Source organism: Anolis sagrei, chromosome 2 (genome assembly GCF_037176765.1).
Source record: "Anolis sagrei isolate rAnoSag1 chromosome 2, rAnoSag1.mat, whole genome shotgun sequence".
NCBI classification, from domain to species: Eukaryota; Metazoa; Chordata; class Lepidosauria; order Squamata; family Dactyloidae; genus Anolis; species Anolis sagrei.
In genome coordinates, this window is record NC_090022.1 from 21,149,211 (window position 1) to 21,162,527 (window position 13,317).

Here is a 13,317-nt window from a genome sequence, read left to right on the forward strand (position 1 = left end):
CCCTGGAGATGTCTACAGAAAATGCCGGCTCTTCAGCTTAGAAATGGAGATGAGCATCAACCCACAGAGTCTGACACTACTGGACTTAATGTCAGAGGAAAACCTTTACCTTTACTATTGTGGGTTATATGACTGTGTGGAAGGGCCCTGAGTGACTCTAGCAGTCCTTTCATAGAATCATACTCTGAGGCAGAGAATTCCACTGCTGAATGGCTCTCACAGTCAGGAAGTTCTTCCTCATGTTCAGATGGAATCTCCTTTCTTGTAGTTTATCTGCAGAGATGATATTAAGATGGGCTCATAACTCAAGGACACATGCGATGCCCATCTCATTGTGCTTTGAATGCGATTTTCTTGCTTCCTGGCAGGGGGTTGGACTGGATGGCCCATGATGTCTCTTCCAATTCTATGACTCTATGATTCTATGGGGAGGGGACCAGCGATTTCTTGATTTGGTCCTTTCTCATGAGCAGAAACACCATATGTGTAAAGAATATAGCTCCTGACAAAGAAGCTCCCTTTTACAAATTATGTTCTCAGTAAGAGTATAGAATGCCTAATGTCATCTTAAGAAAAGTACTGTGCCAACTCTCAACTAATAGGATCAGATTATAGATTCCTTCATTTCATGTCTCAGTATTTGGTTATGCCATATTTCATGACTCATAGTTCATTTTATGCACAGATTATGCTGTACAAAAGATTCCTTCAGGCAGCAACCAGCCAGGCTTTGGAGCTGCAAGGCCATTAAATGCTAATCAAGGTGGTCAATTGCAACATTCACACTTGCCTCAAGCAGACAAGAGTACTTTCTCCCACCCTGGACATTCCAGATATATGGAAACTAGGCAACTCCACTTGCCTAGTTTCCATCAGATCCCTCAACCTCTGAGGATGACTGCCATAGATGTGGGTGAAACGTCAGGAGAGAATGCTTCTGGAACATGGCCATACAGCCCGGAAAATTCACAGCAATCCAGTGATTCTGGCCTTGAAAGCCTTGGACAACACATATGCTGAAAAGTTTTGCATTTTGAGCTGACCTGAAATAACTGTGACAGCCCTATTCAAACACGGGGATCATCACTCAATGACACAGCCAGTAAATGATAAATAAACACCCACATGCCAATCAGTCTGCCGAGCCAAATTATTTTGGACCCTCCAATGGCTATCACCATTCACTTGCCTACATATTGATGACCATTAGTCTTCTAAGTCAGCAAAATATTTTAATGTCTCTGAAGAAAATAGAATAAACTAAGAATAGCCAAACAGAAGTAACGGGTCCTCCTTTCTCAATGGAAAGGAGTTTGCTTGAAACGGTTGCTCTGCTCACTGCCGCCCTCAAGATCAGCTTTGAATTCCAACACAGGGGCTTCTCTTCCGCCATTTTCAGAGCATCTTCTTGAAGTTCTCAATGGCTTCTTCTGACTTCTGCAACTCAGTCTCGCTTTGCTTCAGCTGAGAAAAGATAAGCAAAAAGTATTAATCAATGGTATACCTGTATGCTCTCCATTCCTCTATTTGAAATATCAGTTTGGGATAATAATGATGATAATAATAACAACAATAACAACGATAGGAGGATTTAAAGATCGAATTGCAAAGACTCTGGCACAAGCCAGTCAAGGTGGTCCCAGTGGTGATCGGCACACTGAGTGCAGTGCCTCAAGACCTTGTCCTGCACTTAAACACAATCGGCACTGACAAAATTACCATCTGCCAGTTGCAGAAGGCCAACCTACTGGGATCTGCATGCATTATTCACCAATACATTGCACAGTACTAGACACTTGGGAATTGTCTGACGTGTGATCCAATACAACAGCCAGCAGAGTGATCTTGTCTGCTGTGGACTCATCTTGTTGTGTTTCAAATAATAATAATAATAATAATAATAATAATAATAATAAATAAACATTAACAAAATCACAATCTGTCAGCTGCCAAAGAACACCTTTTTTTTATACATCCCAACAATCAACAAAAACTTTGCCATACAGGACTTATTTCAATAAACATTATTCCAAAAGTAAATTTTCCTTAAATGACATTCTATACGTTCCTTAATTATGTATCGCCCCCAAAAAAACCCTCCCCCCATTCCTTCCACCTAACTCAGATCTGCACACATTATTTGAAAATATACCACACAGTCCTAAACTCTTGGGAAGTGTTTGACTTGTGATTTTGTGATACAAAATGCAGCATATATATCTCATTTGCTGTGCCATACTGTGTCAGTAAAATAATAATATATTGGTGTTCTGCCTTATCTCTCCAAGGGGACTCAGGGCGGATTCCAGCATACACAAACACGAAGGCAAACATTCAATGCCTAGAAACAACAAAACAGATAAAGATAAAGGCTTCCCCTTCTGGCTCTGAGGTGTGGTGCTCATCTCCAGCTCTGGGTATGGTGATCATCTCAATTTCTAAGCCAAAGAGCCAGCTTTGCCTGCAGACACCTTCTAGGTAATGTGGCTGGAATGACTTCATGGAGCACAGTTTACCTTCCTGCTAAAGCAGTACTTATTGATCTAATCACATCTGCGTGTTTTCAATCTGCTAGGTTGGCAGAAGCTGAGGCTAACACCGGGAGTTCACCCCATCCCATAGATTCAAACCGCCAACCTTCCAGTCAGCAAGTTCATCAGTTCAGCAGTTTAACCCGCTGCGCCACCACAGTTGTGGGAATTGTAGGAGCTGAAGTCCAAAACACCTGGAGGGCCAAAGTTTGCTCATGCCTGCCCTAAGGATAAGTTCAAACATGTTCTAATGATGGCCTTTGTTACCTTGGCTGCATCTGCCTCCTGGACTTTGGCGGGCACTTTAGCAGCATAGTCAGGGCTCTCCATGCGCTCACGCAGCCGTAGGATTTGTTTCTGCAGCTCTGCCTTTTTGCTGGTCAGTTTGGAGATCTCTTTCTCGGCGTCGATCAATCCCTGGCATCGGGAAAGATACAGAAAACACCAAGCGCATATTAACAGGTAAACATGGAGCCATGCTGAGGTCTAATATTAGTGTAACATATTCCCATGTGCCTTCCGCACAAGTCTATGCTTTCAAACTTCAGCATGCAGGTTTCAGAGTGCATTCTATCCCGCCCTGAGTCACCTTCGGGCTGATATGGACGGGATATAAATAGTGTAAATAAATAAATACATAAATAAATCTAAATTGCAGAATGAATGTAATTTGGCATCACTTTAATTACCACGCCTCATTGTTGTGGAATTCTGGGAGTTGTAGTTGAATAAGACACCAGTCCTCTTTGGCAGCTCCCATGATTCCAAAGCGCTGGGCCATAGCAGTTAAAGTGGTTCCAAACTGTATGAATACTACCGTGTAGATGCACACCAATATTCATAGCACTTTGATACAATGACTCCATCCCGTACATTTAAAACTTTTCCATTTTCAACCCTTTTCTGCCTTTTTTATATGACTGGGTTTATAGGTATACAAAATAGGTATAAAAATAAAACATTTACATAACAAATCAGCACTAAACAGGTTATTTTCTTTTTTATTAAGCACAGCTGAACCATCTTCTGCAAAGTCTGCTGTAAACACTGCATAACCAATTGGTGTAAATGTCTAAAACAGTCACTAGGTGGCATTCATAATTATTTGTTATTGCCATTTTTTTTCTTCAGGACCCAAACACTATGCTAAGAGGATCCCCATTTGGGGTTGGGACCTACCGTTTAAGAAAAGTGCAATAGAATCCTGGAATTTGTAGTTTTGTAAGGTTTTCTCTGCAAGACAGAACTACTGCTTCATCAAACTACTAATCCCAGAATTCCACAGGATGTGGTCATGGCTGTTAAAATGGTATTAAAGTGTATAATATGAAAGAAATACAGGTTTTTCAGTGGAAGTCCCAGCCCTGTAGAACTGAGGCCCTTTCTACACTGCCAAATGAAATCCAGATTATCTGTACTGTTAAAGGTTTTCATGGACGGAATCACTGGGTTGTTGAAAGTTTTTTGGGCTATATGGAGAAAACGCTTCTGGAACATGGTCATACAGCCCGATAAACTTACACCAACCCAGATTATCTGCTTTGAACTGGATTATATGGCAGTGTAGACTCATATAATCCAGTTCAAAGCAGAAAATGTGGATTATCTGCTTTGATAATCTGGATTATATGGCAGTGTAAAAGGGGCCTTACTCTGATGAGAAATGAGTTGGATTTGATATCCTGTTGTCTGGAACATGGTCATACACCAATCCAGATTATCTGCTTTGAACTGGATTATATGGCAGTGTAAACTCATATAATCCAATTCAAAGCAGAAAATGTGGATTATCTGCTTTGATAATCTGGATTATATGGCAGTGTAGAAGGGGCCTTACTCTGATGAGATATGAGTTGGATTTGATATCCTGTTGTCCTTTCACTGTCAGGAAAAAAATATCTATACTGATATCTTGCAAGAGGAGTTTTAACTGTTGGGTTTTTGATGAGCCTTTAATCTGTCTTGCCTTTCAATTGCTCTTTAAAAATATTTGATTTTATATTTGGTCAGTTAGAATGCTGTTGTCCTTGAGATAAAGGTTGGGCATGTTCTCTTACCTTCAGCAAAAGGTGGACTGTGCATTTATCAGAGGCGATGGCCACTGCGCAGCCAGAAGGAGCTGCTTTTCCAGGCTCCAAAATGAACACTTGCTTGGAGGAAGAAAGAGTGCGGATGTATTCAGAGCAATGAGCGACAGCCGCCGCAGTCTCTGCGTCCAGACACTGCAAATAACCTGCGAAATGGAGGAAGAGGTGATCAGAGTCAAAGAAAACACTATGTAACCAAATGTGAAACCACTATGTAACAAAATTACAATTCAGGCAGAAAGAGGAGGAGAAAACAAGTCTTTATTCATATCATCCAACTTGCAGAGTTCATGCTCTTTTCTTGATTAATCTTGGTGAAGAATTTTCATCTGCCCTTCCAGAGTATACAAATCCCTCTTGGTCTTAATTTGCTATAGATTTGTACAACTGCTTGCTATGCACAAATTATCATGAAACAAGATAGGAGTGTGTGTTTTCAACAGAGATCTAAAGACTGACTTGAATCTTAAAAAATGTGAGCAGGTAGGGAAATGCTTTATTGCATTTGATGGGAATACTTTCAAATATTTCATTCTATTCTTGCAGCAAACACAGGGAAAAGCCTGCTATACTAACAGTAAATAGAGTAAAATAATAAATATAATAAAATAATATTTATCACCCAGTAAAATAATAAATAACTTTGACTTGAGTATAAGCCAAGGGGTGCTCTTTCAGCCTAAAAAATGGCTGAAAAACTTGGCTTATACTTGAGTATATTGTCAGAGTTTGGGGGGTGCGCAGGAGAAGGTTTGCTAGATCAGCAGACACTGTGATGTAAAATCAGGACTCTGCAGGCTTTCAGTTACAAAAGAAACTAAGTTTTACTAAGTACATCAAACACACGTCTTAACACAGCGAGCTACAAACAGGAACTAGGTGGAAAACTGAAAGTCTCTCTGCACACCTGCTTATCTCTCTTCACTCTGGCTGAGATGGTTGACTCCCTAATGTTCCCAGCCAGAACACACATTATCTCATTTCTCTCAAGGTTACATAGTCACAGCCTCAGTAATAAACATTCAGCATAGCATTTCTAATACACAGTAGACTCCATCTTGAAAATACATAGAAACACATAGAAACACATTTGAAAACACACATACATAACTAAAGTAACTGAAGATTTATAGTCTACTAGCTGCCCCTGCCACGCGTTGCTGTATATTTGCATATATATGTAGTTTTGCAAATGCATTGTAATGTAATTTTTGTTTTTTGGCTTTTTAAATCTCTTCTGCCGTGTTTTTCAGTGTTTTCAAGAGTGATGGTCACTCGATGACCTGATAGGTGTATTGTGTCCAAATTTGGTGTCAATTCGTCCAGTGGTTTTTGAGTTATGTTAATCCCACAAATGAACATTACATTTTTTATTTATATAGATGAAAAGGATCCAACTCCACTAAGCTTCAAAAATGTACTTTTTTGGACTTTTGATATCCTAGAATGCACCAACTTAGCTTGACCACCACTCTGATTTCTTCTATTCAAATGAACAACGTTTCACTCCCAGAACTAGATGGGGCAACATTTAGTTTTTAAGTTGGCACTTGAGAGAGTATTGTCCCTTGTTCTTTTTCCTGCTGTCCTTTTATCAGTGGATATATGTCCCTTCTTACTACTCCACTTACTACTCACAGTCAGCTTTGGTCTTGGTGAGATTGTAGTCTGCCCGAAGTGAACGCACAGCCTTAATAATGTTCAACACAAAGTCCACTGTGTTGTCCAGGCCTTCATTTCTCCAACGGTACTGAGGGGGCAAAAAAGGAAAAGATGAAACAACATTTTGGTTTATGATACATTGATTGCCTCAGTTTAAGTCTGATCTCAACAAAACAGAAGGATCCCACACGAACCCACACAATCTCTTCGATCATCTGGAAAGGCCCTGCTCGCGCTCTCGTCTACATCGCAAGAGCGACTGGTGGGGACGAGGGACAGGGGCTTCTCAGTGGTGGCCCCTCAACTCTGGAACTCACTCCCCAAGGAAATCAGGCATGCCCCAACGCTGGCAGTCTTTAGGAGGAGCCTGAAAACGGGTTGTTCCAGTGTGCCTTCCCAGAATAAGGAAACTCCCAGCAATATGTCCCTAAATGCACTTTTTAGTGATGTATTTATTTATTTATTTATTTAGCTTATATACCGCTGTTCTCAGCCCGGGGGTGACTCACAGCGGTGTACAACATAGGAAGAACACAATTCAAGACACAGTATAAAATAATTCACAATCCAGCATTATACAAAAAAACATCGTCATTACTACGAAAACCATTCCGCGTCGTCTCATCGTCCAAACCACAATCCAGTATCATTTTCCGTTGTTCCATTCCTATAATCATTACCAATCATTGCATTTCTTGTTCGAACGTCTTCTTGAACAACCAAGTCTTTAATTTCCTGCGGAATATCATCAGGGAAGGAGCCAGTCTAATGTCCACGAGAAGGGTGTTCCACAGCCGAGGAGCCACCACCGAGAAGGCCGTGCTTGTGAAGCAGGCGGGACCGAGAGCAGGGCCTCCCCAGAAGATCTCAAAGTCCTGGTGGGCTCGTAGGTCGAGATGCGGTCGGATAGGGATCTACATGCTCTATCCCTCTCCAAAATTTCTATCCTGTTTATATGTCACCTGGTCACGCCCAGCATTATTTTTTAAAATTTTAATTAGTACATTGGCCCTGCCATAGGTTTTTAAACATTGCTGTGTTATTGTTAATGTTTATTGCTATTTTCTGTTTGTATGTTTTCCCCAGAAAGGGCTTTGTCTTTACTCTTCCTGCTAGCCACTGTCTCCTCCCCATTTGAAGATGTTGGAATGGAATTCTGTGGGGGAACTTCCTCTTTAAGTTTTGCCCTGGGTTGACCATGTGGTCTCTGCCATTATTCTCGTCTGCCTTTTCTTCCTTCCAGTGAGGGCGCATTTTGCCTCGCTCTTTAGGCAAAATGTAGCTGCATGGAATTTTGATTTTTTTTGTCCCTTTTACCTCTTTAAAAGATGAGATTTAGTAAGCTAGTTAGTTCCAAGACCTTTTCTATCTAGAATGTATTTCTTTTACTTCAATAAATATTTTTGATCCTAAAGTTCTGATTCTGCAACCCTAAGCCATCCTAAAAAGAGAAACTTATCACAGTCTCACCATGCGTAAGTTTCTGCTGGTTATGAAGTTTACTTCTGGTACGCTGCTGTATTTCTGGTGGAAACACCCCAAATGAGGATTATTTTGAACCTAACAGCTCAGATTCCCAACAGTTTTCCAAACAAACTAGGCAACTGTCACCATCAGGACCTATTTTCTTGTAAATAATAAAAGTCTAGCTTTTATTATTTAATTGATTAAACAATCTTGAATAAAATAAATGTGTGGATGAGGAAAAGTCATTGCCATTTTCTGTTTGTGGCTTATACTGTAAATTAGGTCTCCAAATCTATTTTGCATTCACCTAGGAGGGTGCCTCCCATAGTGTGACCTGAAATCTCTCTACTGTACTCTGCAATGAGTCTGGATACAAGTCTGTTACCACATTTACCTCTTCGGTGCTGGGGTAAGAGGTGACGCAGATGCTGGGAGGGTCCGAGGAGGGACACCGGCGGGGCAGCCGCTGGAATAGTTCCTCTGTGACAAACGGCATGAACGGGCTGAGAAGACGAAGGCCGGCATCCAAGCAGGTGTAGAGAGCATTGCGGGACGTCTGAATGGCAGCCTCATCTTGACCAGCAAACACGGGTTTTAAGCACTCCTAAGTGAAGAGTTCAAAAAGATGTATCCTCTGTCTCCATGCAACCTTGTAAAAAAGGTAAAGGTTTCCCCTGACATTAAGTCCAGTCATATCCGACTCTGGGGGGTGGTGCTCATCTCCATTTCCAAACCAAAGAGCCAGCGTTATCTGTAGACGCCTCCAAGGTCATATGGCAGGCATGACTGCATGGAGCACCGTTACCTTCCTGCAGAAGAGGTAGCTATTGATCTACTCACACTTGCATGTTTTCGAACTGCTAGGTTGGCAAAAGCTGGGGCTAACAGTGGGAGCTCACCCCACTCCCTGAATCCAAACCGCCAACCTCTCAGTCAGCAAGTTCCACAGCTCAGCAGTTTAACCTGCTGTGCCACCAGTGGGCCCAATGCAACCTTGTAAAGAAAACTACAAAGCTAGTTATTCGCAATGTGATTCTATCTGTCCGTCCATCTAACCAACCACCTATCTCCATCCTTCCATCTATCCCAGGCATTGGCAAACTTTGGCCCTGCAGGTGTATTGGATTTCAGCTTCCACAATTCCTGAGAGCTGGTAGGAGCTGAAGTTCAAAACATCTGGAGGGCCGAAGTTTGCCCATGCATGATCTATCCACGGAGAACACTCTACCTATCTATCTATCTATCTATCTATCTATCTATCTATCTATTCATCCACAGAGACCGCTAACACCGCAAAATTATAGCAGTTTGACGCCGCTTCAACTACCATAGCTCCATCAAACTACAAGAAAGGAGATTCTATCTGAACATGAGGAAGAACTTCCTGACTGTGAGAGCCGTTCAGCAGTGGAACTCTCTGCCCTGGAGTGTGACGGAGCCTTCTTCTTTGGAAGCTTTTAAACAGAGGCTGGATGGCCATCTGTCAGGGGTGATCTGAATGCAATATTCCTGCTTCTTGGCAGGTGGTTAGACTGAATGGCCCATGAGGTCTCTTCCAACTCTTTGATTCTATGATTCTATCCTATGGAATCCTGGGATTTGTAGTTTGTTGCGCTGTAGCAGAGACCTCCGACAGTAAATGGTAAATATGACTCCAAATTACAAACCTCAAGATTCCAAAGCATCGAGTCAGGGCAATTAATGTGCTGTAATTCTACACTGTGGACAAAGGTATTAGCCTGCAAAAGGCCTTTGTCCACAGTGTAGAGCCAAACTGCGTTCTCTCAGTTTGGCTCTAAAGTGCTACAAGGTCCCTTGGCTGACAAGGTTGATGTGAAGGTAAAGTAAATAGGAGAAACTCTCACAGACTGCCTTGAGCTCAGTGGAACAAAGAGGATTAAAGACCAAAAGAAGCAAACAGAAGTATTCTGTGATACAATTTGCTGCTGATCATGAATTTTGACTCTAGGTCTGCTTCAATTAATGTAGTTTGACATCACTTTAACTGCCATGGGATCCTAGGAGCTAATAGTTTGGTGAGACCCTAGCATTATTTGGTAGAGAAGGCTAAAGTTGGAAAACTACAACTCCCATAATTCCATGGCATTGAGCATAGCAATTATGCTAACTGACTGGTATCGAGTTGACTTCATTCTACTATGTAGTTGCACCTCAAGGAGCCCCCAGTGGCGCAGTGGGTTGAAGTGCTGAGCTGCTGAACTTGCTGACTGAAAGGTTGCAGGTTCGAATCCAAGGAGTGACGTGAGCTCCCACTGTTAGCCCCAGCTTCTGCTAACCTAGCAATTCAAAAACATGCAAATGTGAGTAAATCAATAGGTACTGCTCTGGTGGGAAGGCAGCAGTGCTCCATGAAGTCATGCTGGCCACATGAACTTGGAGGTGTCTACGGACAACGCTGGCTCTTCGGCTTAGAAATGGAGATGAGCACCACACCCCAGAGTCGGACACGACTGGACTGAATGTCAGGGAAAAACCTTTACCTTTACCTTAGTTGCACTTCAAGACTGCCAAATCCAAAACAGACGTATACATGAGTGTATATATGAGGGTCTTCTTTTTGTAAAATAAAGTTAAACAAACATGAGCAGAGATGGTCTTCGTTCCTCCCAAAAGAAGGAAACAAAAAAAAAATGCTTCATAGATTCTACTTACCAAGTAAACATCGCAAAGCTCATAGAGCCAGAAATTATAGATGGCTGTGGTGATGCCAGGGAAGTCGTACGCTTTGAACCCGGTATCACACAATTCCACGGCGTGGCTCAGGCGACTCAAGATCCACTGGTCAATGAGGCTCTCAGAACCACTGGGCTGCAAAAGAAATGTTACTTATTAAGAATGAAGTACTTCTGGTGCTGCTAGTGTGAGGACAAGATCCTTCCTCCTCAAGACTATGAGCCAGCTAGGAGCTTAAGATCATCTGGGGAGGCCCTGCTCTTGGTCCTGCCTCCTTCGCAGATGCGATTGGTGGGAACGAGAGACAGGGCCTTCTCAGCAGTGGCCCCTTGGCTATGGAACACCCACCCTAGGGATATCAGATCAGCCCCCTCCCTCCTAACATTTTGAAAAAGAGTTAAAACCTGCCTTATTGACCAAGAATTTGCAAACCGGGATTGTGGCGCAGCTGGCTGAGTGTCAGCTGCATTAAGATCACTCTGACCAAAAGGTCATGAGTTCGAAGCCAGCCCGGGTTGGAGTGGGTTTCCAACCAATTGTGTGTAGCCTGTTGTCGACCATTGCAACCCGAAAGACAGTTGCATCTGTCAAGTAGGAAAATTAGATACCACCTTAAAGTGTGGGGAGGCTAAATTAACTGATTTATGAGGCCATAAAGAAGACTCCAGCAAAGCATTCCAGAGGGGGAAGCATGCGGGGAATGTGGAAGTGCTTCATCAGCGTCGCAGATGGACGATGAAAGCGACAGCTCCCCTGGCAGCCAGAAAAAGTTAAATAGCCTCTGTGTGTGTCTGTATATGTTTGTATGTCAAAAATTGGCATTGAATGTTTGCCTTATATGTGTACACTGTAATCCGCCCTGAGTCCCCTGCGGGGTGAGAAGGGCGGAATATAAAAGCTGTAAATAAAATAATTAATAAATAAATAAATGCAGTGTAACAGACTATTTTAGATCCACAGAATGACTGGACAATGCCATGGAAATATGATTTTAGTAATGAGATGCTGAGGACTAGTGTTTTATTGTTTTTATTGTTTCTACTGTTTTTATATGGTCAAGATTATATGTTAATGTTTTTAATTGTATTTTATGTTGTTGGGGGCATTGACTGCCGACTGTAAACTGCCTTGAGTCGCCTTCAGGCTGAGAAAGGCAGTATATAAATATGGAAAATAAATAAATAAATAATAAATAAGGCTGAAATTTGCTGAAGGGCTGACAGTACCATTTGCAGAATTATCTTTTGAATTACCGGGTGGGAGATCTTGGCAACTGGAAGTCAAGCCTTATGAGGAATGTCTGAGGAAGCTGGATTGTTTAGTTTGGAGAAAAGGAGGCTGAAAGGGGAGATGATAGCCATGCCTAAATATCTGAAAGTATGTCACATTGAGGAAGAGCTTGTTTTCTGCTCTGGAGATTAAGACACAGAACAATGGTTTCAACTTGCAGGAAAAGAGATTCCACCTAAAAACAGTTGAAACAGTCACACCTAGCTTCAACAGACAAGAGTCCTTTGTCCCACCCTGGTCATTCCACAGATATATAAATCCATTTTCCTAGTTCCAACAGACCTCACTACCTCTGAGGATGCTTGCCACAGATGTAGGCGAAACGTCAAGAGAAAATGCCTCTAGAACATGGCCATATAGCCCGAAAAAACCTACAACAACCCAGTGATCCTGGCCATGAAAGCCTTCAACAATACATTCCACCTAAACATTAGGAAGTACTTCCTGATGGTCAGAGCTGTTCAGCAGTAGAATATGTTGCCTGGGAATGTGGCGGAGTCTCCTTCTATTGAGGTTTTTAACCAGAGGCTGCATGGCCATCTATCTGGAGTGTTTTGATTGTGTTTTTCTGCTTGGAAGTGGGTTGGATTGGATGGCCTTGTGGTCTCTTTCCAACTCTTATGATTTCTAAAAAACCTTTCCATTATTTAATTGGGGAAGATAGGTAGTTCCTCAGCCAATTCCTTACCTGAGGCCTGGGCTGAGGCTGGAATCCCTCCCCAAGGCCACGTATGGCAAATTTGGTTGCGTTCCAGAGTTTGTTGCAGAAGTGTCGATAACCCAGAATCCGGTTCACATCCAAGTTAATGTCCCGACCTGAAGGAAGCACGGAAAAACCGAGATCAACAAAGGTAGGAAAAAAATAGACCAAAAGTGTGAGAGAGGTGGTGGGTGCCTCTCCAAGGTAGAGGAAGAACTATTACCTTGAGATGTATATGCGCAAAGAGCAAAGCGGAGGGCATCTGTCCCACATTCAGGGATCCCATTGGGGTAATCAGATTTCTGTAAAGCAGGCAAAGATATGTATTACAAACTTTGTTTTCAAATAATCTGCTATCCTAATCTTCTAAGATTATCCTCTGATACATAATATTGTCATTCAAGATGCCAAAATGGTAAGGACCTACTAGTGATCCTAAAGTTCAATTACCCAAAAACTATTGATAATTAAGCACATAATAGAATACAAAAGAGAAAAATAGATACTGTAATTCACACACACATAGGTGGAACATATTTTATTCTATTATATGTGTGTGTGTGTGTGTGTGTACAGAAATAGGACAGATACCGTTTACCATTCTAAATACCGTATGACATGCCATATATACCATATGAATGTTGAAAAAAAATTGAAAAAAAAATCCCCTGAAAGACTACATCAGGGGTCCTCAAACTTTTTAAACAGAGGGCCAGGTCACAGTCCCTCAAACTGTTGGACGGCTGAATTATAATTTGAACATATCTTATTTGTAGTGCAAAAGACACTTTAAAACAATACAATAATTAAAATGAAGAACAATTTTAACAAATAGAAACTTATTAGTATTTCAATGGGAAGTGTGGGCCTGATTTTGGCTGATGAG

General features: G+C 41.8%; 1 protein-coding gene across 1 annotated transcript in view; it reads right to left on the reverse strand.

The window, feature by feature from the left end:
* Window positions 1–1,212: 1,212 nt before the first annotated feature.
* VARS1 (valyl-tRNA synthetase 1) overlaps window positions 1,213–13,317 on the reverse strand; it is a 48,888-nt gene continuing 36,783 nt past the window's right edge. Inside the window, exons 24-31 of the mRNA XM_067463332.1 lie at window positions 12,655–12,733; window positions 12,420–12,547; window positions 10,421–10,576; window positions 8,142–8,351; window positions 6,257–6,368; window positions 4,589–4,764; window positions 2,799–2,948; window positions 1,213–1,464 (exon numbers count right to left, since the gene is read on the reverse strand). Coding sequence (XP_067319433.1) covers window positions 1,396–1,464; window positions 2,799–2,948; window positions 4,589–4,764; window positions 6,257–6,368; window positions 8,142–8,351; window positions 10,421–10,576; window positions 12,420–12,547; window positions 12,655–12,733 — 1,080 coding nt within the window. The 3' untranslated portion in view covers window positions 1,213–1,395. The remainder of the gene's footprint in view (window positions 1,465–2,798; window positions 2,949–4,588; window positions 4,765–6,256; window positions 6,369–8,141; window positions 8,352–10,420; window positions 10,577–12,419; window positions 12,548–12,654; window positions 12,734–13,317) is intronic.